Source organism: Nerophis ophidion, linkage group LG05, assembly GCF_033978795.1.
Source record: "Nerophis ophidion isolate RoL-2023_Sa linkage group LG05, RoL_Noph_v1.0, whole genome shotgun sequence".
In the NCBI taxonomy this organism is placed as follows: domain Eukaryota; kingdom Metazoa; phylum Chordata; class Actinopteri; order Syngnathiformes; family Syngnathidae; genus Nerophis; species Nerophis ophidion.
Genome location: NC_084615.1, coordinates 1,095,296 through 1,122,489, shown reverse-complemented (window position 1 = coordinate 1,122,489; position 27,194 = coordinate 1,095,296). Strand labels below are relative to the sequence as shown.

The window sequence follows — 27,194 nt, the reverse complement described above, 5'->3', positions numbered from 1 at the left end:
TGACCTAAATATGCATTGTTTATTTCCAAAATAAAACATGACAAACGCGGTGCTTGACTGCTATCACAAAGCAACATTAAACTGTGTTCGGTGTCCAACTTTTCACACCCTGTTGTCTGTTGATGAAGGGTTTTCCACCTCTGTTTCTGAATGATGGGTTTCAAACGCTGGGTTGGTCTGCCCCCGCGTGTGCCGCTTCTGAACCTCCTCGAAAATTTGAAGAACCTTTGGGGCGCAGAAAGACCAATTAGTCTGAGGGCTGACGGGCCTGAGAGAAATGTATACGGAGATATGCAAATGACCTTGGATTTCGGGATGAGACCCACTCGGAAGAAGCCGATGTGTCCCGTGTCAATCTTAGTGCAATCCACCACAGTGGACGCGATGTTCTCCGGGGAGGGCCCGTCACATAAAACACCGTCCACCTGACCCAAGTAAATAAACACACACGCCGTTTGTCTTTATGTCACCAAAAGGAGGGCTCGATTTACGGCGTTCACCTTCTTGCCCAACTTGGCGTAGACCTGGTTGTGGTGAGTGGTGTCTGCTTCTCCTGTGGGGTTGGCTGAGGTCACAGCCACGGGTCCCACCTGAAGGGAAAACACTTTCAATGGCACCCAATCATCAATAGAGCTTAACCTTCCTCTTGTGTTAGCGTTCTCTTACCATCTGTTATGTTAATGCAGGGGTGTCAAACTCAAACACAGAGTGGGCCAACATTTAAAACTGAACAAAGCCGCGGGCCAAGGTTGAACTAAGTCACTTTTTAATAGGGACCCAAACAAGGTTTTTGCGTTGAACATTGAACAAGCAAGGCTTATATAACTTTACAGTGACATGCAAAATCCAGTTTCAAATAATAATTAAAGCTGCAAGCAGCGTTGGTCGGGTCCGCCGTTGGCCGCCGCCGCCGCCGCCGTGTCCCGAGTCCTGATCTTAGTCAGACCAACATAGAGGTCTTTGTTTCATGTCTCTACGACATTCCTAACAGAAGTTACAAGCAGTTTTGTCTGGAAAAAGGTGACGGCTTTTTACAAAACTTTTATTTTGAAGGGGTCATTGCCAACTTCCTGTTGATTTTAACTGAAAGATGCCACCTATCAAAATGTAGGTCCAAGTGAGACCAACATAGGGGTTTTTGTTTCATGTCTGTCCGACATTCCTACCAGAAGTTACAAGCAGTTTTATCCGTTTCCTCTTCCTAGGAGCAGTTTTTTCTGTGTTTTTTTCAAAAATTGCAATAGAGCGCAATTTTGAGTTTTAAGGTTTGGTTTTTTCACTAGATCGCAATTTCTGCCAGTCCTGATGTGTGTGCCAAGTTTGGTGAGTTTTGAAGCATTTTAAGGGGGTCAAATTACAGCTCAAAGAGGCAAAAATAGCATTTTTCGCGTAAATGTTGCTTTGAATGAGTTTTTGCAAAATTTCTGTTGATTTTTCAGACCTACACAGAAGTTTTTGTTTCATGTCTCTACGACATTCCTATCGGAAGTTACAAGTAGTCTGTGTTTTGTGTCTTACTAGGGGGCGCTAGCGCGCAATTTTCATTTTTGGGGTTTGGTTGCTTAATAAGTTGGTCTGCCGCTCCATACCGATGTGAGTGTCAAATTTGGTGAGTTTTGAAGCATGTTAAGGGGGTCAAATTAGGGTGCGAAGGTGCGAGCGCGCCTTGGGTTGCTGCCCCCGAGCCCCAGGGCTTAAGACGCCTTCGTCCCACTATTTAATGCATTGTGAAAGTAATGCAGTTGTTGTATTGAAGTGAAAATATCAAACTTCCTGTTGATTTTTGCTAAATTATGTTGATTATTAAAATGTAGGTCTAAGTGAGACCTACATAGTGTTTTTGGTTTCATGTCTCTCTGACATTCCTACCGGAAGTTACAAGCAGTTTTGTCTGTGTTTTCTTCCTAGGAGCAGTTTGTCCGTGTTGTATTCCTAGGGGGCGGTAGAGCGTAATTTTGAGTTTTGAGGTTAGGTTTTTTCATCAGATCGCAATTTTTGCCAGACCTGATGTGTGTGTCAAGTTTGGTGAGTTTAGAAGCATTTTAAGGGGGTCAAATAACAGCTCATAGAGGCAAAAATGACATTTTTTAGGAGACTTTGCACAGGAGTTCTTTGAAGGCGCGTAAAATCAAAACCTGAGAACTTATCAAAACTCTGTTCTATACTTTTAATCAGAAGGGTTCAATCTCTCTCCTGTGCGAGTTTGAAGCCAAAACAACAAACGCACTCAGAGGAGATAATGTTTGAAGAAAGTTGACCGGTTTTTACAAAACTTTTGTTTTGAAGGGGGGATTGCAAACTTCCTGTGGATTTTTGTTGGGGGTTGTCAATCTATGAAATGTAGGTCTAAGTGAGACCTACATAGAGGTTTTTTGTTTCATGTCCCTCCGACATTCTTACCGGAAGTTACAAGCAATTTTGTCTGTGTTTTCTTCCTAGGAGCAGTTTTTCTCAGTGTTTTATTCAAAAAAAGCGCTAGAGCGCAATTTTGAGTTTTGGGGTTTGGTTTTTTCATTAGATCGCAATATTCGCCAGTCCTTATGTGTGCGCCAAGTTTGGTGACTTTTGAAGCATTTTAAAGGGGTCAAATTACAGCGCAAAGAGGCAAAAATTGCATTTTTTTGCGAAAATTTTATCTTGAAGGGGTTTTTGCCAACTTCTTGTAGATTTTTGCTGAAAAAAGTGAGTGTATGAAAATTGGGTCTAAGTCAGACATACATAGGAGTTTTTGTTTCATGTCGCTATGACATTCCTAACAGAAGTTACATGCAGTTTTGTCTTTAATTTTTTCCTAGGGGGCGCTAGAGCGCAATTTTCATTTTGGGGGATTGGTTGCTTAATATGTTGGGAAGGTTTGCTATACCGACGTGTGTCAAATTTGGTGAGTTTTGAAGCATGTTAAGGGGGTCAAATTACAGCGCGTAGGTGCGGAATAATAATAAAACACAGCAGTTTCAATAGGGTCCTTGGACCATGGCAAAGGACTCCACAGGAGTCCTTTGCCATGGGCCAAGGACCCTAATAATAATATTCAAAAAATATCAATGGCATATCAAATAAAATTTAAATACAAATTTAATGCCCATTTTCTATTTGCAGCCTTCTTAGGTAAATATCAAAATATATTGGAGCGTGCCGAAAAAGTTAGTGCTGCAAGGGCGTCTGGCTATTTTTTCTGTTGTGTTTATGTTGTTACAGTGCAGATGTTCTCCCGAAATGTGTTTGTCATTCTTGTTTGGTGTGAGTTCACAGTGTGGCGCATATTTGTAACAGTGTTAAAGTTGTTGATACGGCCACCCTCAGTGTGAGCTGTATGGCTGTTGACCAAGTATGCCTTGCATTCACTTATGTGTGTGTAATAGCCGCAAAAATGATGCGAGTGGGCCTGTTTGTATGGAGGAAATGCGGACGTGGGGACAGGTTGTAGAGAATACTACAGGCAGTGCCTTTAAGGCACGCCCTCAATATTGTTGTCCGGGTGGAAATCGGGAGAACGCTTGCCCCGGGAGATTTTCGGGAGGGGCACTGAACTTCGGGAGGATTGGCAAGTGTGAGAAAGTGCGGTGTTACAGCTGTAATGTTAAGTAGATATTGCTTCCAGGGCCAGAGTTTGACACCCGTGTGTTCATGGGTCAGTTTAGACCCATGTCTTAAATCAGCTGTGAAATACACTAAAAACAATGATCTAACATCCAATTTGTTTCTCATCTCTTGGTTACCTTGTTAGGCTTCCTTACCCATGAAGATATTGGTTTTAATATTTTTGGTGTGGGCCATTGGGCCTTTTATTTGTCAGTATAACAGCTCGATTTCAATTTAAAAAATGGTCAAATGAACCTCAAGAGAATCGTGTAAATAAATAAAAGGTTGTTGTGTTACCTGACTATTACTGAAGGGTATTGGAACACATCCCTTCAATACATTATTTGTATTCCATCCATCCATTTTCTACCGCTTATTCCCTTTTGGGGTCGCGGGGGGCGCTGGCGCCTATCTCAGCTACAATCGGGCGGAAGGCTGGGTACACCCTGGACAAGTCGCCACCTGATCGCAGGGCCAACACAGATATTTTTCATTTGAATAATTTTGTGCTGAATTGACCTCATATGTCTTGAAATGCCCACGTCTTTGTTTGTTTTGGTACTGGATAAGAAGGTCAAATGAGAATCCCCTGGAACTCACATGGTTGGTAGAGGAGTGGGTTCAGTTCTGGCTCTAATTATTGCTTGATAATCTTGTTTTTAGAACTGGGTCAAAACCGACCTTTACAACACCAAGGTAATCATTTTAACCAGAGCATTTTATAAGTTAGTGAAAAAAAACATAATAATACATTTTATTTTGTTGAAATAAAAGTTCCTGACAAAACGGGTCGGACACAAGACAAAGGTTATTCTGACTCTGTGTCAAACTCCTTCTTGTCAATTATGGCTGTAATTATTTATGACTATAAACACATAATAGTCTGCTTACGCAATTTTCATAGGCAACTGTGTTTACTATTATTATATTATTGGTTTTAAATTGCAAGTTAAATTATGCTTGTTTTCAGAATAAAATACTTATTTCTCATGTAAAAGTCTTGCTAATTTCTGGATATCTTGCCGACTGTATTGTACCATATGTCCCGGCAAGAAATCTGCGTTCAAAGGACTCCGGCTTATTAGTGATTCCTTAAGCCCAAAAAAAGTCTGCGGGCTATAGAGCGTTTTCCATTCGGGCTCCAGTACTCTGGAATGCCCTCCCGGTAACAGTTCGAGATGCCACCTCAGTAGAAGCATTTAAGTCTCACCTTAAAACTCATCTGTATACTCTAGCCTTTAAATAGACCTCCTTTTTAGACCAGTTGATCTGCCGCTTCTTTTCATTTTCTCCTCTGTCTCCCCCTCCCTTGTGGAGAAAGTCCGGTCCGATGACCATGGATGAAGTACTGGCTGTCCAGAGTCGAGACTCAGGATGGACCGCTCGCCTGTGTATCAGTTGGGGACATCTCTACGCTGCTGATCCGACTCCGCTTAGGATGGTTTCCTGTGGACGGGACTCTCGCTGCTGTCTCGGATCCGGTTTGAACTGAACTCTCGCGGCTGTGTTGGAGCCACTATGGATTGAACTTTCACAGTATCATGTTAGACCCGCTCGACATCCATTGCTTTCGGTCCCCTAGAGGGGGGGGGGGGTTGCCCACATTTAAGGTCCTCTCCAAGGTTTCACATAGTCATCATTGTCACTGGCGTCCCACTGGGTGTGAGTTTTCCTTGCCCTTTTGTGGGTTCTTCCGAGGATGTCGTAGTCGTAGTGGTTTGTGCAGTCCTTTGAGACATTTGTGATTTAGGGCTATATAAATAAACATTGATTGATTTGATATAGAAATCTTGTTAAGTCAAATTAATTAACTGCACAGAGAAATAATTTCACCATTTTTTTTAGTAATTGTTTCTCCTAAAATCTGGTCTTTTTATCATCTATTTTGTCAGATCTTTTTTTGCAGTGGGGGCTTCACGGTGGCAGAGAGGTTAGTGCGTCTGCCTCACAATACGAAGTTCCTGCAGTCCTGGGTTCAAATCCAGGCTCGGGATCTTTCTGTGTGGAGTTTGCATGTTCTCCCCGTGACTGCGTGGGTTCCCTCCGGGTACTCCGGCTTCCTCCCACTTCCAAAGACATGCACCTGGGGATAGGTTGATTGGCAACACTAAATGGTCCCTAGTGTGTGAATGTTGTCTGTCTATCTGTGTTGGCCCTGCGATGAGGTGGCGACTTGTCCAGGGTGTACCCTGCCTTCCGCCCGATTGTAGCTGAGATAGGCGCCAGCGCCCCCCGCGACCCCGAAAGGGAATAAGCGGTAGAAAATGGAATGGATTTTTTGCAGTGTAAAAATATCAATACTACATCAGACCAAAACTACGCAGTACTGTACAGTACCTGTTTACATAGTTTACAGCAGTGGTTCTCAAATGGGGGTATGCGTACCCCTGGGGGTACTTGAAGGTATGCCAAGGGGTACGTGAGATTTTTTTTTAAATATTCCAAAAATAGCAACAATTCAAAAATCCTTTATAGATATATTTCTTGAATAATAAAATATGAATGTAAGTTCATAAACTGGGAAAAGAAATACAACAATGCAATATTCAGTGTTGACAGCTAGATTTTTCGTGGACATGTTCCATAAATATTGATGTTAAAGATTAATTTTTTTGTGAGGAAATGTTTAGAAGTAAGTTGATGAATCCAGATGGATCTCTATTACAATCCCCAAAGAGGGCTCTTTAAGTTGATGATTACTTCTATGTGGAGAAATCTTTATTTATAATTGAATCACTTGTTTATTTTTCAACAATTATTTATTTATTTTTATACCTTTTTTTCCAAATAGTTCAAGAAAGACCACTACAAATGAGCAATATTTTGCACTGTTATACAATTTAATAAATCAGAAACTGATGACATAGTGCTGTATTTTACTTCTTTATCTCTTTTTTTTCCAACCAAAAATGCTTTGCTGTGAAAAAAGGTTGAGAACCACTGGTCTACATCTTCACTATAGCACAAGATAGAACAAGTTGCAGTACTTCCACAGGTCAGTGGTGGAGTTAAAGAACCGTGCGTGCTAGAGTCTTAGTATGTCCTGCTTTCTATTAGTATGTCAACCATAATGCATATTGAATTAAACCTCGGGCTTTAGTGCCGCCCCAGTGGCTCCCTGGAGCATTTTTAAAAAAAGATTGAAAATGGAGGAGACCCTGCCCCAAGTGGAGGAGTTCAAGTACCTAGGAGTCTTGTTCACCAGTGAGGGAAGAGTGGATCGTGAGATCGACAGGCGGATCGGTGCGGCGTCTTCAGTAATGCGGACGTTGTACCGATCTGTTGTGGTGAAGAAGGAGCTGAGCCGGAAGGCAAAGCTCTCAATTTACCGGTCGATCTACGTTCCCATCCTCACCTATGGTCATGAGCTTTGGGTCATGACCGAAAGGATAAGATCACGGGTACAAGCGGCCCAAATGAGTTTGGGTCTCTCCCTTAGAGATAGGGTGAGAAGCTCTGCCATCCGGGAGGAACTCAAAGTAAAGCCGCTGTTCCTCCACATGGAGAGGAGCCAGATGAGGTGGTTCGGGCATCTGGTCAGGATGCCACCCGAACGCCTCCCTAGGGAGGTGTTTAGGGCACGTCCAACCGGTAGGAGGCCACGGGGAAGACCCAGGACACGTTGGGAAGACTATGTCTCCCGGCTGGCCTGGGAAAGCCTCGGGATCCCCCGGGAAAAGCTAGACGAAGTGGCTGGGGAGAGGGAAGTCTGGGTTTCCCTGCTTAGGTTGTTGCCCCCGCGACCCGACCTCGGATAAGCGGAAGATGATGGATGGATGAATGAAAATGTTAAAATATGAAGGGAAAATCTTTTTTTTTTTTTACTATGTTTTTTGTTTGAGAACAAACATGAGACAAACCTTCCCAATTGTTAGAAAGCCCAATGTTTAACATGTTTGTGAATATGCTTCACTGATGAGAGTATTTGGTGAACATCGTTTTGTCCTACCAATTTTGGCGGTTCTTGAACTCACCATAGTGTGAACTGTGAGGCAACAGTTTGTTTCCATGTAAAATCTTCCACTGCTTCCTTGTCTCATTGTGTCCACCCCAAAGTTTTATGCTGTGCGTGAATGCACAAAGGTGCGCTTTGTTGAGGTTATTGACTTGTTGGCGTGCTAATCAGGCATATTTACACTAGCTGTATGTACATAATGCATCATCATTCCTCTTTTGTTGGTATATTTGAGCTCATTTAATATCCTTTACTTTTATCCTCTTTATATACTGTACAATTTAGTTTTGCATGTCTCTCGACACATTATCTGTATGTAACATTGGCTGCATTTCGGATGGTTGTTGTTCCAGACCACAGCAAACGTTACTTAGCTTGCCAAAGATTGTAATAAATCCATTTAAAAGAAGACAGCCTTCCATTTCCTTTAACTTGGTCACACACATCTTTTACCTTTTGACCATTAAAGGCCAGTCATTTCCAAGAGTTATCTTACCTTCTAAGTAGCTTCTGATTTACTAATGTTTTTAGTGTTGTAAAAATGTGTAGAATAAATATTACATTTCAACATTTCTGTCAACAAAGATTTGCTTCAGCCAGCAACACATAGTCATTTTGATAGTAGGCTGTTATAGCTAATAGACACTTACGTCATGTGTTATCATTATAACACTTATACCAGACTTTTAAAGTCATTTTGATAGTAGGCTATTATAGCTAACAGACACTTACGTCATGTGTTGTCATCATTATAACACTTATATAAGACTTTTAAAGTAATTTTGATAGTAGGCTAATATAGCTAATATAGACACTTACGTCATGTGTTGTCATCATATTAACACTAATATAAGACTTTTAAAGTCATTTTGATAGTAGGCTATTATAGCTAATATAGACACTTACGTCATGTGTTGCATTCATTATAAGACTTATATCCATCCATCCATTTTCTACCGCTTATTCCCTTTCGGGGTCGCGGGGGGCGCTGGCGCCTATCTCAGCTACAATCGGGCTTATATAAGACTTTTAAAGTCATTTTGATAGTAGGCTAATATAGACACTTACGTCATGTGTTGTCATCATTATAACACTAACATAAGACTTTTAAAATCATTTTGATAGTAGGGCTATTCTAGCTAATATAGACACTTATGTCATGTGTTGTCATCATTATAACACTTATATAAGACTTAAAATCATTTTGATAGTAGGCTATTATAGCTAACATAGGCACTTACGTCATGTGTTGCATTCTTTATAAGACATATAAGTCTTATATAAAAGACTTAAAAAGTAATTTTGATAGTAGGCTATTATAGCTAATATAGACACGTCATGTGTTGTCTTCATTATAACATTTATACAAGACCTGCAAAGTCATTTTGATAGTAGGCTATTATAGCTAACATAGACACTTACGTCATGTGTTGCATTCATTATAAGACATATAAGTCTTATATAAAAGACTTATAAAGTAATTTTGATAGTAGGCTATTATAGCTAATATAAACACTTATGTTATGTGTTGCATTCATTATAAGACTTATATAAGACTTTTGAAGTCATTTTGATAGTAGGCTAATATAGCTAATAGACACTTATGTCATGTTTAGCATTCATTATAAGACTTATATGAGACTTTTAAAGTAATTTTGATAGTACGCTATTATAGCTAATAGACACGTCATGTATTGCATTCATTATAAGACTTATATAAGACTTTTAGAATCATTTTGATAGTAGGCTATTATAGCTAATATAGACACTTACGTCATGTGTTGCATTCATTATAAGACTTATATAAGACTTTTAAAGTCATTTTGATAGTAGGCTATTATAGCTAATATAGACACTTATGTCATGTGTTGCATTCATTATAAGACTTATATAAGACTTTTAAAGTCATTTTGATAGTAGGCTATTATAGCTAATATAGACACTTACGTCATGTGTTGCATTCATTATAAGACTTATATCTGGCTTTTAATTTTTCGCGGCTCCAGACAAATGAGTTTTTTTGTATTTTTTGTCCAATATGGCTCTTTTCAACATTTTGGGTTTCCAAATAGGAACGTAAAGTCAACTATGTGGGTGCTATTTTATATCCAGAAGGCACTCAAAATAGGTTGTTTTGATGTTTCAGCTCCAAAAATATTTGATTTATGACCAATAATACCTACTTTGCAGAAATACATTTACCAGGGCCAGGCCAATTAACCGTGATAAACGAGGGTTTACTGTGATGAGGACAGAGTAAAACAACTTGCACTGAGCCTAGTTTATAAAATCCGCTACACCTCCTTGATCCCGAAGTACATGTCAAACTACTTCCTTAACGTAAATGACCGCCATAACCACAACACCAGGGGGAGCTCCACAAACCACGTTAAACCCAGATTTCGATCTAACAAAGGTCTTAACTCATTCTCTTTCTATGCCACATCAATGTGGAATGCACTCCCAACAGGTATAAAAGTAAGTGCATCTCTATATTCCTTCAAAACCGCTCTAAAACAACACCTCCAGGCAACTTCAACACTTTACTAATACCCTCCTCCATTCACATCCCATCTCCACGGATTATAAACAACTCAAATGTACTTCTAATGTATATACTTGTTCTTATGCTATGTGAACTCACTATGTTCTCTGCTGGCTGTACATATCCTACTAAATAAGACCTACACTGTTTCAATGTCCACATTTCTCTGTTGATGCAATTGTTGATGACTGAAGTTCTGATATCAACCAAAGCTCCTCATCCCACCCCCCGGATTGTAAATAATGTAAATAATTCAATGTATATACTATGATGATTAACTTGTGTGATGACTGTATTATGTTGATAGTATATATTTGTACCATGAATTGATTAACGTGGACCCCGACTTAAACAAGTTGAAAAACGTATTGGGGTGTTACCATTTAGTGGTCAATTGTACGGAATATGTACTGAACTGTGCAATCTACTAATAAAAGTATCAATCAATCAATGAGTTTTTAAATTTTGCCTGCTCCCAATTAATTTCCCATCCTTTTTGCACTAAAATGCGTTTATGGACTATGAATTATGTGGCTGTTTTTTTTTTTTTTTTGCAAGTGGTCAGTGATTCCTGCCCTTGGCCCCTTACTAGATCGATGAGGTGGGTGGCCACAGCACAGTCTGGGTTCCTGATAGCAATGCTTTGGGGAGTCCCGATGTGTTCGGCAGCGTCTCCTAAACCAAACGTGTCCATCCATGGGCCTGAGAGGGAGAGAACACCAGATGATGTTTAATTCATTTCAATGGGCTTTAACACATTGACCATCACTATTACTCTACTTCACCTATTTCTCCATTCCATTACGAAATGAGGGTTTGGTATCAAATATAAAAACAATTAAAGCTGCAAGCAGCGATGGACGGGACCACTTTGGTTGATGCCCCCGCGACCCAAGCCCGGATGAGCGTTAGCTAGCCGGCAGCCATCTTAACAAATATTTCACACGAGGGCGAAGCACAACTAATGTTAATATTATTCAAATATTGTGTCACTGGCGCGTTTATGCCATTGATAAGATTAAATACTGGGAGCGGTAGGAAAAAAAAAGAAAAACGTCTAACTCTCAGTGTGAGCGCACGGCGGTTCTTTGAAGGCTAATAAAATCAAAACCATCGTCTTTACCGTAGCATACAAAGTGCAGATGGCCTTAAAGGGGAACATTATCACAATTTCAAAAGGGTTAAAAACAAAAATAAATCAGTTCCCAGTGGCTTGTTTTATTTTTCGAAGTTTTTTCAAAATTTTACATCTCCCGGAATATCCCTAAAAAAAGCTTTAAAGTGCTTGATTTTCGCTATTTGCGACGCGGCTGTCCATTTCCCTGTGACGTCATACAGTGTTGCCAATACGAACAAAAAATGGCGGATACCACAGCAAGATATAGCGACATTAGCTCGGATTTCAGCGGCTTAAGCGATTCAACAGATTACGCATGTATTGAAACAGATGATCGGAGTATGGAGGCAGATAGCGAAAACGAAATTGAAGAAGAAACTGAAGCTATTGAGCCAATAGCTATTGACGCTATTCGGCCATAGCATGGGTGTACCTAATGAAGTGGCCCATAGCATGGCTGCCTTATTAGCATCGCCGGTAAAATGTGCGGACCAAACGATCAGGACTTTCGCATCTTGTGACACTGGAGCAACTTAAATCCGTCGATTGGTAAGTGTTTGTTTCGCATTAAATGTGGGTATCTAGTTTCAAATGTACATACAGGTAGCGTAAATAGCATGTTAGCATCGATTAGCGTAGCATGTTAGCATCGATTAGCTGGCAGTCACGCTGCGACCAAATATGTCTGATTAGCACAGAAGTCAACAACATCAACAAAACTCACCTTTGTGATTTTGTTGACTTTATCGTTGTAAATGCATCTGCAGGTAATCCATACATCTCTGTGCCATGTCTGGCTTAGCACCGCCGGTAAAATTAGCAGACACTCCAGCACATTCAATGGGGGTCTGGCGGAAGATTTCTTGCCACTTTGGCATCTTCGGGCCAGTGGTGCAACTTGAATCTCTCCCTGTTAGTGTTGTTACACCCTCCGACAACACACCGACGAGGCATGATTTCTCCAAGGTTCCAAACAATAGTGGAAAAAACGGAAAATAACAGAGCTGAGACCCGGTGTTTGTAATGTGAAAATGAAAATGGCGGCTGTATTACCTCGGTGACGTCACGTTCTGACGTCATCGCTACAAGACCGATAAACAGAAAGGCGTTTGATTCGGCAAAATTCACCCATTTAGAGTTCGGAAATCGGTTAAAAAAAATACATGGTCTTTTTTCTGCACCATCAAGGTATATATTGACGCTTACATAGGTCTGCTGATAATGTTCCCCTTTAAAACGCCACAACAGTCAGGCACCATATGTAAGTACCCAAAATAAGGAATGGTTGTTTTTACGATATGCAAATTTAAAACATACCGGCTTAGCAACATCTTGGTATAGACGATCACAACCCCTATCCCTCGAATGTTGGTGCGTGCGCAACAGCAGCAGACAGTAGGGGAAAAAAACTAAAAAAAAACCCGTCTCCCTCACTGTCTGCGCACGGCGGGCATCTTTGAAATAGTTTTCAGCGCAGCCGTTCTTTGAAGGCTGATAAAATCAAAACCGTAGCAGTGATTAAAACTATTTAATCAACTTTTAATCAGAAGGGTTCAATCTCTCTTCTCTTGCCCATTTAAAGCCGAAACAACAAACGGCCTCAGGGGAGATAATGTTAGAAAAAAAGGGACATTTTTTTAGCCATCTTTTGTATTCAAGGGGGAATCGCAAACTTCCTGTTGATTTTAGCTGGGAGATAAGAGTGTAGGCCCTGCGATGAGGTGGCGACTTGTTCAGGGTGTAACCCGCCTTCCGCCCGAATTAAACTGAGATAGGCTCCAGCGCCCCCCCATAACCCTGAAGTGGTAGAGAATGGATCCAAACATCCCAGAATAAGCTAGTCCGGTTACTTTTAGACCTCCACCCCAGATCACACCTCAATCCAACCCACTTCTCCAAAGTGGGCTGGCTCAGGGTGGAGGACAGAGTCAAACAACTTGCACTGAGCCTGGTCTATAAAATCCACTACACCTCCTTGATACCGAAGTACATGTCAAATTACTTCCTTAACGTAAATGACCACCATAACCACAACACCAGGGGGAGCTCCACAAACCACGTTAAACCCAGATTCCCATCTAACAAAGGTCTTAACTCATTCTCTTTCTATGCCACATCAATGTGGAATGCACTCCCAACAGGTATAAAAGTAAGTGCATTTCTATATTCCTTCAAAAGCGCTCTAAAACAACACCTCCAGGCAACTTCAACACTTTACTAATACCCTCCTCCATTCACATCCCATCTCCCCGGATTATAAACAACTCAAATGTACTTCTAATGTATATACTTGTTCTTATGCTATGTGAACTCACTATGTTCTCTGCTGGCTGTACATATCCTACTAAATAAGACCTACACTGTTTCAATGTCCACATTTCTCTGTTGATACAATTGTTGATGACTGAAGTACTGATATCAACCAAAGCTCCTCATCCCACCCCCCGGATTGTAAATAATGTAAATAATTCAATGTATATACTATGATGATTAACTTGTGTGATGACTGTATTATGTTGATAGTATATATTTGTACCATGAATTGATTAACGTGGACTTAAACAAGTTGAAAAACTTATTGGGGTGTTACCATTTAGTGGTCAATTGTACGGAATATGTACTGAACTGTGCAATCTACTAATAAAATGATCAATCAATCAATCAATGGATGGATAAGAGTGTATGACATATAGGTCTAACTGAGACCTACATAGTGTTTTTTGTTTCATGTTTCTACGACATTCCTACTGAAAGTTAGTGACAGATTCGTCTGTGTTTTCTTCCTAGGGGGCGCTACAGCGCAATTTTGAGTTTTGTTTTTTTGATTAGATCGCAATTTTCGTCAGTCCTGATGTGTGTCAAATTTGGTGGGTTTTGAAGCATGTTAAGGAGGTCAAATCACAGTCAATCATCAATCAATGTTTATTTATATAGCCCCAAATCACAAATGTCTCAAAGGACTGCACAAATCATTACGACTACAACATCCTCGGAAGAACCCACAAAAGGGCAAGGAAAACTCACACCCAGTGGGCAGGGAGAATTCACATCCAGTGGGACGCCAGTGACAATGCTGACTATGAGAAACCTTGGAGAGGACCTCAGATGTGGGCAACCCCCCCCCCTCTAGCTCAAAGAGGCGGCGGTAAAATAAAGGATAATAATAAAACCTTAGAAATTCAATAAGGTCCTCTGTCCCAAAGGGACATTTGGTCCCTAAAAACCCCAGAATGAAGGACAAAAACAAACCAAGACACACACCTCGAGGTATAACCATGCTGATGGAGGACGGCCAGGCGGCCTCCATGAAGTCCAGCAGCAAGGGGCTCAGCAGGTGTCTGACGGGGTCAAGCTGCCTGATGGAGGACAGCCACATGGACATGGGTCTGTCCTGAGCCTGCTTCTTCACCCTGTCAACAAGCACACCACTTGTCTTCTTACTTTCAGTGCATTAGTTACATTACATTACAGTTACTATTACTATAGAGCAGGGGTCACCAACGCGGGCACCAGGTCGCCCGTAAGGACCAGATGAGTCGCCCGCTGGCCTGTTCTAAAAATAGCTCAAATAGCAGCACTTACCAGTGAGCTGCCTCTTTTATTTTTTATTTTATTTATTTACTAGCAAGCTGGTCTCGCTTTGCTGGACATTTTTAATTCGAAGAAAGACAAAACTCAATAGAATTTGAAAATCCAAGAAAATATTTAAAGACTTGGTCTTCACTTGTTTAAATACATTCATTTATTTTTTTACTTTGCTTCTTATAACTTTCAGAAAGACAAGTTTAGAGAAAAAAAGACAATCTTAAAAATTATTTTAGGATTTTTACACACATATACATTTTTACCTTTTAAATACCTTCCGCTTCTTTCCTGACAATTTAAATCAATGTTCAAGTAAATTTGTTTTTATTGTAAAGAATAATAAATACATTTTAATTTAATTCTTCATTTTAGCTTCTGTTTTTTCGACGAAGAATATTTGTGAAATATTTCTCCGGGTACTCCGGCTTCCTCCCACCTCCAAAGACATGCACCTGGGGATAGGCCCCTCCCACTTCCAAAGACATGCACCTGGGGATAGGTTGATTGGCAACACTAAATGGTCCCTAGTGTGTGAATGTTGTCTGTCTATCTGTGTTGGCCCTGCGATGAGGTGGCGATTTGTCCAGGCTGTACCCCGCCTTCCGCCCGATTGTAGCTGAGATAGGCGCCAGCGCCCCCCGCGACCCCGAAAGGGAATAAGCGGTAGAAAATGGATGGATGGATTTCTTCAAACTTATTACGATTGAAATAAAATAAAAATATTCTTACAAATCCAAAAAATCTTTAAAATCAAATTCAAATCTTATTTCAAAGTATTTTGAATTTCTTTTAAAATGTTTGTTCTGGAAAATCTAGAAGAAATAATGATTTGTCTTTGTTAGAAATATAGCTTGGTCCAATTTGTTATATATTCTAACAAAGTGCAGATTGGATTTTAACCTATTGTCATCAGAATTTTAATAATTAATCTTAATCAGGAAAAATTACTAATGAGGTTTCATTAAAAAAACGTTTTTATTTTTTCAAAAAGATTCGAATTAGCTAGTTTTTCTCTTCTATTTTTCGGTTTAATTTTGAGTTTTAAAGAGTCGAAATTAAATTTTCATTTTCTTTCCTGTTTTCTCCTATTTTAAACCGTTTTTTTCATCATTTATTCTCTACAAAAAACCTTCCGTAAAAGGAAAAAAAAAATGTACGACGGAATGACGGACAGAAATACCCATTTATATATATATATATATATATATATATATATATATATAGATTTATTTATTAAAGTTAAATTGAGCAAATTGGTTATTTCTGACAATTTATTTAAGTGTGTATCAAACTGGTAGCCCTGTGCATTAATCAGTACCCAAGAAGTAGCTCTTGCTTTCAAAAAGGTTGGTGACCCCTGCTTTAGAGAGCAGAATAGTTTGACCGTATTCAACACTTCTGTTAGGTTTTGCCATTGAAATTCAATATTGGCTTCATAGAAAAAAAAACATATTTTTCTTACTTTTCTTCAATTTTTTTGCTCTTAATTTTTCTTTTTTAACTTTCAACTGAATGCCGGTGTTTTGGCATGGAGTGGGCGCATTCACGTGGAAGGGCGAGAACAGGGGTGTCAAACTCATTTTCATTAGGGGCCACATTGTAGCAATCGAAAATTATTTTAACGTCTAATTATGCAAAAATATATTATAATAGAAAAAAATACTACTAATAATGATTTCAAAGCAAGTCATCTGTCAAATTGTGCAATGTAAAAGTAGCAATAGATTTCATAAAATTCTGAAATTAACCGTATTTTTCAGACTATAAGTCGCAGTTTTTTTCATAGTTTGGCCAGGGGTACGACTTATACTCAGGAGCGACTTATGTGTGAAATTATTAACACATTACCGTAAAATATCAAATATTATTATTTAGCTCATTCACGTAAAGAGACTAGACGTAGAAGATTTAATGGGATTTAGCGATTAGGAGTGACAGATTGTTTGGTAAACGTATACCATGTTCTATATGTTATACAAACCCTGTTTCCATATGAGTTTGGAAATTGTATTAGATGTAAATATAAACGGAATACAATGATTTGCAAATCCTTTTCAACCCATATTCAGTTGAATGCACTACAAAGACAACATATTTGATGTTCAAACTCATAAACTGTATTATTTTTTGCAAATACTGTAATACCTTAGAATTTCATGGCTGCAACACATGCCAAAGTAGTTGGGAAAGGGCATGTTCACCACTGTGTTACATCACCTTTTCTTTTAACAACACTCAATAAACGTTTGGGAACTGAGGAAACTAATTGTTGAAGCTTTGAAAGTGGAATTCTTTCCCATTCTTGTTTTATGTAGAGCTTCAGTCATTCAACAGTCGTATTTTATGCTTCGTAATGCGCCACACATTTTTGATGGGAAACAGGTCTGGACTGCAGGCGGGCAGGAAAGTACCCACACTCTTTCTTTACAAAGCCACCCTGTTTTAACACTTGTCTTGCTGAAATAAGCAGGGGCGTCCATGATAACGTGGCTTGGATGACAACATATGTTGTCCCAAAACCTGTATGGACCTTTCAGCATTAATTGTCCCTTCACAGATGTGTAAGTTACCCATGCCTTAGGTACTAATACACCCCCATACCAGATCACAGATGCTGGCTTTTGAACTTTGCGCCTATAACAATCCGAATGGTTATTTTACGCTTTGTTCTGGAGGACACCACGTCCACAGTTTCCAAATATAATTTGAAATGTGGACTCGTCAGACCACAGAACACTTTTCCACTTTGCATCGGTCCATCTTGGGCGAGCTCGGGCCCAGCTAAGCCGGCGGCGTTTCAAGATATTGTTGATAAATGGGTTTGGCTTTGCATAGTAGAGTTTTAACTTGCACTTACAGATGTAGCAACCAACTGTAGTTATTGACAGTGGTTTTATGAAGTGTTCCTGAGCCCATGTGGTGATATCCTTTACACACTGATGTCGGTTTTTGATGCAGTACCGCCTTAGGGATCAAAGGTTCGTAATATCATCGCTTACGTACAGTGATTTCTCCAGATTCTCTGAACTTTTTGATGATTTTACAGACCGTAGATGGTAAAATCCCTAAATTCCTTGCAATATCTCGTTGAGAAATGTTGTTCTAAAACTGTTCGACAATTTGCTCACAAAGTGGTGACCCTCACCCCATCCTTGTTTGTGAATTACTTACCATTTCATGGAAGCTGCTTTTATACCCAATCATGGCACCCACCTGTTCCCAATAAGTGTGTGATGAGCATTCCTTAAACTTTATCAGTATTTATTGCCACCGTTCCCAACATCTTTGTCACGTGGTGCTGGCATCAAATTCTAAAGTTAATGATTATTTGCCCCAAAAAAACGTTTATCAGTTTGAACATCAAATATGTTGTCTTTGTAGCATATTCAACTGAATATGGGTTGAAAATAATTTGCAAATCATTTATATTTACATCTAACACAATTTCCCAACTCATATGGAAACGGGGTTTGTAGTTATTTGAATGACTCTTACCATAATATGTTAGGTTAACATAGCAGTTGCTTATTTATAGTTAATATTGTAAATCCCACTTTTTTTTATTTTCATGCACGTTTTGGGTGTCCCATTCCATGAAAAAACTGTAAAATTCCATTCTGTTTTTTCGAGGTGAAGTGAATTATATTTATATAGCCCTTTTCTCTAGTGCAGGGGTGCCCACACTTTTTCTGCAGGCGAGCTACTTTTCAATTGACCAACTCGAGGGGATCTACCTCATTTATATATATCATTTATATTTATTTATTTATGAAAGAGACATTTTTGTAAACAAGTTAAATGTGTTTAATGATAATACAAGCATGTGTAACACATATAGATGTCTTTCTTTCACAAAGACAAGAATATAAGTTGGTGTATTACCTGATTCTGATGACTTGCATTGATTGGAATCAGACAGTAACGATGATAACGCCCACATTTTCAAATGGAGGAGAAAAAAAGTGGTCCTTTCTGTACAATACCACATGAAAGTGGTTGGTTTTTGGCATCTAATTCATCCAGCTTCCATACACTTTACAAGAAAAACATTGGCGGCAAATTCCGTAGCTTGCTTGATTGACATTCACGGCACCCGAGGGTCTTGTGAGATGACGCTGGCTGCTGCCAGTTCATTATTATGAAAAAATGACAGAGAGGAAGGCGAGAAACACTTTTTATTTCAACAGACTTTCGCACCGTCCCTTCCGTCAAAACTCTAAAGGCCGACTGCACATTTCCTATCTTCACAATAAAAGCCCTGCTTCATGCTGCCTGCGCTAACAAAATAAGAGTCTCGGAAAGCTGGCGTGCACAAGTGATGTGCACGCCAGCTTTCTGAGGGATCGCTTGTGCACGCCAGTTTTCCGAGACTGTGTATTTAGTTAGCGCAGGCAGCATGAAGCAGGGCTTTTATTGTGAAGATAGGAAATGTGCAGTCGGCCTTTAGAGTTTTGACGGAAGGTACGGCGCGAGAGTCTGTTGAAATAAAAAGTGTTTCTCGCCTTCCTCTCGGTCATATTTTCATAATAATGATCTTGCAGCAGCCAGCGTCATCTCACAAGACCCTCCGGTACCGTGAATGTCATTTAAGTGACGTCTTGGTGAAGATTGATGATCACTCATTTTTAGGTCTATTTTTTTTAAAAAGCCTGGCTGGAGATCGACTGACACACCCCCCGCGGTCGACTGGTAGCTCGCGATCGACGTAATGGGTGACTCAAAGCGCTTTACATAGTGAAACCCAATACCTCAGTTACATTTAAACCAGTGTGGGTGGCACTGGGAGCAGGTGGGTAAAGCGTCTTGCCCAAAGACACAATGGCAGTGACGAGGATGGCTGAAGCTGGGATCGAACCTGGAACCCTCAAGTTGCTGGCACGGCCGCTCTACCAACCGAGCTATACCCCACCAGGTGGTCTTTTTGTAACGTTTTTATAATTCCATCAGACATTGTGACTTTTGGTATCAGTGTTCCTGAAAAAAACATACATACTATACAGTGGAGTTTTACAGCTAAATGTGTATATTTCATTTACACACACAAACAATTTGGCCCCAGACACATTTTTTTCTCTCAATGTGGCCCCCAAGTCAAAAAAAAATTGCCCAGCTCTGATTTAGTGGTACACCAAAGAATCACTTAAGTGATTAGTGCTTCATTTTCCCACATTCAAACACAGTTTTACTGTTCAAACTGTACGTAATTTTACAGTGTTGTGTTTTGCCTTTTCCCTGTCTTTTTCTTGTTTTTGGTGTCTGTTTTTGCTTCAGTATTAGTCCCCAGCGAGGCACACCTGCAACAAATCACTATCCAGTACTATTTAAGTTCGTCACCGCCAACTGTTCCCTGCCAGTTATTGTTTCCTGTACCTTCCTTGTGCAGACGCCCGCTTTTCCTCACCAGCCTTGGTATGTGGTTGTACCTTATTCCTACAATTCCTCACCTCTTTGTGTTTGCTTTCTAGGCTCCCTAAAGTTCAGAGGATTTTTGTGTTGGACATTTTGTGCTCCAGTGCGCCCAGGCCAATTCCCCTGCCTAGAGTTGTTTTATTCATGGTGTGCACTTCTGCCTCCATCGCCTTTTGTTGTACTTTTGGACTCATTAAATTATTCTTTTGTCATAATTCTACCTGGCCTCCCGTCTCTGCATCCTGGGGTCATTTCCTTGATCCGTACGCAACACAGAGACCAACATATTGAATATACTTGTTAAATCAAACCACTGCCTTGTTTTCAGTGAATACTTAGGCCTATTATGCTTCTGTGTTTGAATGTTACTCATTATGGTGGCACTTGGGAGTGTTTTCTGAGGTAGTACTTGGTGAACCACTGCCAACTTATAACAACTGAGTTCAAAATCAACCGTGCAATAAGTGCAAACTTAAATAGACATGACAGGTGTTCTGCGCAAAGACATAATAGTAAGCAGGAAGCAATTACTGTCATCCAAATTATTGAAAGGAATAAAAAGGAATACATTAATAGAAAGTGCTTAATTGAGCCAATTAAACATTCAGTCAATGACTCACTCTTCAATTTCAAACAAAGGCCTGAGTGCTCGCTGCTGGATGGTAAAAACGTGCAGACAAAACCCACACATTCATAACTCACTTGAATGCTTTGACAACAGCATCGGGTCTGTTGCAAGCTGCCACCAGCACATAGACCGTGTCAGTCGGCATGCCGCACGTGCCGCCATTTTTCATGATGTCTGCAGAAGAGAGTGGCTTATGAAATATGAGCGCCATAAAAAAAATAAATAAATCCAATTCTATTACCTGCAATCTGCTGAACTGATGTGGCCTTTCGGGCTGGCAGGTGCGGACAGATATGCGCCCCTCCCCCGACCCCGCTTAGTCTTATCAAAGGTCTCCCCAGGGGAAGCTGGGGGGACTGGAAGGTGCTGTTGAAAAGATGAGCCCCGAAACAGTAAAAGCTGACGAGGCCGAAGATAATGGTGACTCCTATGTCGTAGCCAAAAGGCAAAACATCGAGGGCGTCCAGCAGGAAGCTGATGATGATGAGCTGGAAGGCGAGCGCATACACGAACCAGGCGAGGCTCACAAACAGAGCCGCCGCCGCCACCAGGGCGTTGAACATCAGGAAGGCGATGATCCCCACGGCCACGTTGAAGCCTCTCGTCTCGCCGTACAGCCCGCCGTACCGAGTCAAGCCCCACACGCTCCACATGACCCCGTAGAGGGTGAAAACGGTGCTCTCGAAGGTTTTCCCCCGGGAGAAGGCGACCGAGCCGCAGAGCAGCTGGAGGACACCGCCGGCGACGACCACCCAGGGGAGCACGAGCACGGACAACACCGCTCTGTCGCCGACCGTTGCCGTGACGGCGAACGTAGCCAGGACACTACAGGCGTGACCTAACACCTCTGCATCGGCATATTTGGAGTAGCCCAGGTGAGGCGCGTGAAGGTCTTTATCGTGGACGCGGAGTGTGAGGCCCCTCGTCTTGTTTACCAACGCTTTAAAAATGCCCCGTCCGGTAGGGATGGTTTTGGAGGCGACTATGTTATAAGTGGTTATTAGAAGCACGAATGCAGAGCCGACAAATATGGCCGCTTGGACGCCCTGGGTGCCTTCCTGGAAGAAGCCTTGAGGTTGAGCAGCAATGGCTATACAGTAGGCCACAAATAGTAAATGGTAGAGTCCCTCCAGCAGGCTTTTCTGACAGCTGAACAGAGTCAGGATGAAGAAAAGCACGGCGAAGACGACTGGGAAGGGAACAGGGGAGAAGGGTTGTATGGAATAGAAGGACAGGAGGGCGCTGTAGCCTTCCGCGAACCTGAGCACCGACATAAAACCGTAAAAGGCAGCAGAGAGCGGGTCCATGGATCGGTAGAATAGGACGCACAACCCGAGCTGGTACACACCGGCTGTCCATAGCCAGGGGACGTGGCCGACAAAGAGCTGAGGAACCACACCTAACAGGGGACAGGCTAACACTGAGGCCGCCAACAGGTTCATCACCACACCCACTAACACTGCGTCAGAACAACAGTGCGTCTCAGACTTCAGCTTGCCTTTTGTCCGCAGGCTAATCCCGGGAAGATCCACTTTCCCATGCGTAACAGTGGACAACAAACGCCCCGCACCGAAGTAGCCGCCCACCAGAGACACCAGAAGGTAGTTGGCAGCCGTGGCAGATTGGCCGAAACCTTCTGCGGACAGGCCGGCGATTTGGTGCGCACAGGCCAAGCTGATGCAGATGGCGACGATGAACAGAACAGCCTTTTTAACTAGTAGAGCTACGCTGCCTATGATGAACAAAGCCAAGGCAAAGGCGGCCAAGCCGGGGACTAATGAGGATCTTAGGTCTTCGGGTTTAAGGACCTTCTGTCCGGTCAGGATGTAGACCAGACTGGAGCCAAACCACAAGGCTGAGACTGTCAGACACAGCGAGGAGAAGAGCTGCGAACTGGACAAGCTCCGACAGACGCCTGCGAAAAAACCCAAAATGACATGAAGTTGAAAGCAACAAACAGTTTTATTTAGGGCGGGGGGACAGAATGCAAGCAAACCTGCGTAAGCGACGATGGCAGCGATGATGAGGAGCAGAACTCCAAGTGCAGTAGGAGGGATGAGGTCGTTTTGAGGAGTGCTGCCATAGTTGTTTACCAACAGTAACAGGGAACCTTCAAAAGGAATAATGACATATTTTATTCGGGTAAATAAATTTACATGAATAAGAACATATATATATCAATAACTACTGTATATATGTTGGAATTCCTTTCATTTATAATGCGGACGTTGTACCGATCCGTTGTGGTGAAGAAGGAGCTGAGCCGGAAGGCAAAGCTCTCAATTTACCGGTCGATCTACGTTCCCATCCTCACCTATGGTCATGAGCTTTGGGTCATGACCGAAAGGATAAGATCACGGGTACAAGCGGCCCAAATGAGTTTCTCTCCCTTAGAGATAGGGTGAGAAGCTCTGCCATCCGGGAGGAACTCAAAGTAAAGCCGCTGCTCCTCCACATGGAGAGGAGCCAGATGAGGTGGTTCGGGCATCTGGTCAGGATGCCACCCGAACGCCTCCCTAGGGAGGTGTTAAGGGCACGTCCAACCGGTAGGAGGCCACGGGGAAGACCCAGGACACGTTGGGAAGACTATGTCTCCCGGCTGGCCTGGGAACGCCTCGGGATCCCCCGGGAAGAGCTAGACGAAGTGGCTGGGGAGAGGGAAGTCTGGGCTTCCCTGCTTAGGCTGTTGCCCCCGCGACCCGACCTCGGATAAGCGGAAGATGATGGATGGATTTATTTCAAACACAACAAACAAAAAATACTCTCCATCTACACAAGTCACACGAAATAGCATCAACAATACAACGTCGTCGTCTGAAAAAAACAATAGTAACAACAAAACACACACATATACATATACATATATATATATATATATATATATATATATATATATATATATATATATATATATATATATACATTTTTTTTAATTTTTTTTTTTCCCAAGATGGCGCTGCTGTAGTGGCTGCTGTTGGCAGGAGCTCTGTGCTCTTGTGTCATCCTTTTGTGTTTCCCTCTTGTTTTCATGTCTTATTATATTTTTTTGCCTTTTGGTCCGGGACCCTTTGGGACTGTGTGACAAGGGGTGCCACTTTTGTGACCTCTGTGGTGCTTTTTTCTGTGGACTTCTGGATCTGCCTCCCGGGAGCCTTTTGGCCATGGAGACCAGCTGCTGGGTGTCTGCCACACCGGAGTCGGTTTGGAGGGACTGGAGGAGATGCGGATGAGGGGACAGGACTGCGGAGCTAGCACTGAGCGCTGGGACGAAGAGGCTTTGGGGTGTCTTGGCTGGGTGAGCAGGTGTCGGACACCTCAGTCACCTTGGACGTATCCTCGCTCATCCATGCGGACTGGACACTGGCCGAGAGTGGAGTCTGCTGTCTTGGTTGCTTTGTTGGGTCTGCTCCTGTCTCTGGCCATGCTCCCTCCACCCCAGCGGATGATGGCGTGGAACACCACAGAGGCCACCACAGTGTATATGTTTCTTTTACGTTTTATTCATAGCTGTATGTAGAAGTGTCTGCTTGTATCTGCTGCTTTAATGTCTTTAATGTCCTCTGTGTTCTTTGATGTTTGATGTTTCCCTCTTACACACATGGAAGATGGATGTGTACCATGGCTATGAGTTGTTTTTTTTTGTTTTTTTCCCCTTGGCCTCAGTCTGCACCTCCTCTCCAGGGCCCAGGCTAAGACCGATTTTTTTATTTTATTTTAATCTTCTATTTTTTTCTCCCATCCCCCCCCTCTTTGTTTACCTTTATCTCATCTTTTTTGTAAGGGGCGCTGGAAGCCGGCAGACCCGTCAGCGATCCTGTTCTGTCTCCCCGTAATGTTTGTCTAAACTTGAATGGTATTGTGCTGAAAATTTTAATTTTCCTGAAGGAACTCTCCTGATGGAATAAATGAAGTACTATCTAATCTAATATATATATATATATATATATATATATATATATATATATACTTATATATGTGACATTTCCTGTGGTGTTTCGGTAGCATCGTGGTGCGTGTTTGCGTTCTCTCGTGGTTGCAGCGAAGATGGAACACAGCGTAAGGTAGGAATGATTTATTTACACTATAAAACAAGCTAAGAACAAAAACACTTGCACGAAGGCACTAACAAACAAAAACAAACAGAACTAGCGTAGGAGCTAGAAGGAACTAAGAACGCTAGCACGTGAACTAGGAATATAAACAAAGGAATAGTGTGGAAGTTAACAAGTACAAGAATAGTTTCCACAATACGGGAATGCGACGTCACCTGTTGCGTGTAGCAAACTACAGTCCGAGAACGAATGTCAAACAAAGGCGGTCTTAAATAAGGAGATGATCGCAGATCAGGTGCGTGTGAACAAACGGAAGGCAGGTGACACAAATGCGTTGCTAAGACAACAGGAACAAAACAGGAAGTACCACCGGGAACTAAAGACGTCAAATACAAAACAGGGTGATAACAACAAAACCAGAACATGAAATGGTTCAAAACGTGGACCATGACAATATATATATATATATATATATATATATATATATATATATATATATATATATATAAATATTCCTCGCACACCGAGAGTAACAAGCGGTAGAAAATGGATTACAAAAGACAGAATTAAAAAAAACAAAAAAAAACAAGGTTTTGTCTTTTTATTTTATTTCTTTAAACTTGGGACTTCGCGTGGACCGGATTTTGGACGCTGGCGGGGCGGTTCCGGCCCGCAGACCATAGTTTGGGGACCTCTGGCTTATAATATTCTGCCCCATCACTCAGATACTTCTTTCAAACAGGAAGTGAACTTAATGTGAACATGTAAAAGTTATTGGTGTTAATCAGTAAAAGACAAGGAGAAGGAGCAGCAATAGAATATAAGCTTTACTTCTTCCTACTCCTTTTCAGATATGTTAAAATGGGCAAATGTGACCATATGAGGTTCATTGATGAAACTTGTTAAACATGTCTGAAACAAATAATAATAATAATAATAATAATAATAACAAATGAAACTTGTTAAACATGTCTGAAACAAATAAGCCACATCAGGACCAAAACAATTGGATTCTTGAGAAATAATAAAATATATAATGACCTCACACAGGGGTCCCCAAACTTTTGGACTTTTGGACCTTGGGTTAATACAATTTGGCCGGGGGCCAGGCTGTGTGTGTGTGTATATATATATATATATATATATATATATATAATTAAAACTAAAAGAAAAACTTTTTCTTTTTTAACTTGGGATTTCCCGCGGGCTGGATTTTGGATGGTGGCCGCCGTAGTTTGGGGATCCCTGACCTAAGACAACAATATTTAGTATATCATTACAGGATATACAATACACACAATAATAAACCCACTCGTCATTTCATCAAATGGAGTTGATATAAATACATTAAAATTACAATACACATATTTTATGTATCATCCTCCGTGTTGTACTGTTTTTTTTACATCATTTTTAAAATATTTAATAATGTAAATAAGCCTGATTTTGAGCTTTTACATGTTGTACTGAATGAAATATTCACGATAAAACATATTTTGACACACGGCAGCATTATTAAGACAAAATAAACTTGTTCATTTGCAATTAAAAAAAAACTTAGCTCAACACATTCAATATTCCAACATTTCATTTTTAATATAAGTTTTTACATTTTAATATAAAGTTTACAATGCAAGTTTTCTTAATAATACAATTATTATTAATAAATATACATCTATCCCATCCATTTTCTACGGCTTATTCCCTTTTGGGGTCGCTGGCGCCTATCTCAGCTACAATCGGGTGGAAGGCGGGGTACACCCTGGACAAGTCGCCAGCTCAACGCAGGGCCAACACAGATAGACAGACAACATTCACACACTAGGGACCATTTAGTGTAGCCAATCAATTCAGTTTCAGTTTATTTCGAACATACATACGACATATATATATATAAAATATACATACATATATAATTGTATTCTTCCTTCGAGTCAATGCTTGATAAGAAAAAGTATTTGTCATATATCAACATAATGTTAGTACTTGAAATTGGACTAAATTAGACCACATTTTATATTATTGGCGTGTATTTATGGAAGCATATATATATCATTATATACACATAATTGGTCACTTCGAAGCTCCAGCTGGACTAAGCACATGCTTAGCGTTACACCATACCATATTCCGTCATGACATTTTGTAACGTGGCTTAGCTCTTTCATCAAATATTTAGTTGAAATGTGTACGAATAATGTATTTAGTAAGTCTTACCGCCGGAGATGGCCAGTATGCCCACAGACACATGTAGCGGCGCCATGGCAGCGAGAGGCAGTGACAAGACGCCCAGGTGCTTTTCAGCTCTTGTAGGCGTGCGT

General features: G+C 41.1%; 1 protein-coding gene across 1 annotated transcript; it reads right to left on the bottom strand.

Annotated features, from left to right (window-relative positions):
• Window positions 1–27,193, bottom strand: si:ch211-153b23.4 (uncharacterized protein LOC335392 homolog). Its single transcript, XM_061899671.1, has 9 exons — window positions 27,091–27,193; window positions 22,818–22,931; window positions 21,063–22,736; window positions 20,896–20,995; window positions 14,461–14,609; window positions 10,672–10,784; window positions 501–590; window positions 303–425; window positions 1–225 (listed from the first exon to the last, which is right to left on the bottom strand). Exons 1-9 carry the CDS (start codon window positions 27,134–27,136, stop codon window positions 103–105), a joined length of 2,532 nt encoding a protein of 843 aa, XP_061755655.1. The 5' UTR covers window positions 27,137–27,193; the 3' UTR covers window positions 1–102.
• Window position 27,194: the final 1 nt, after the last annotated feature.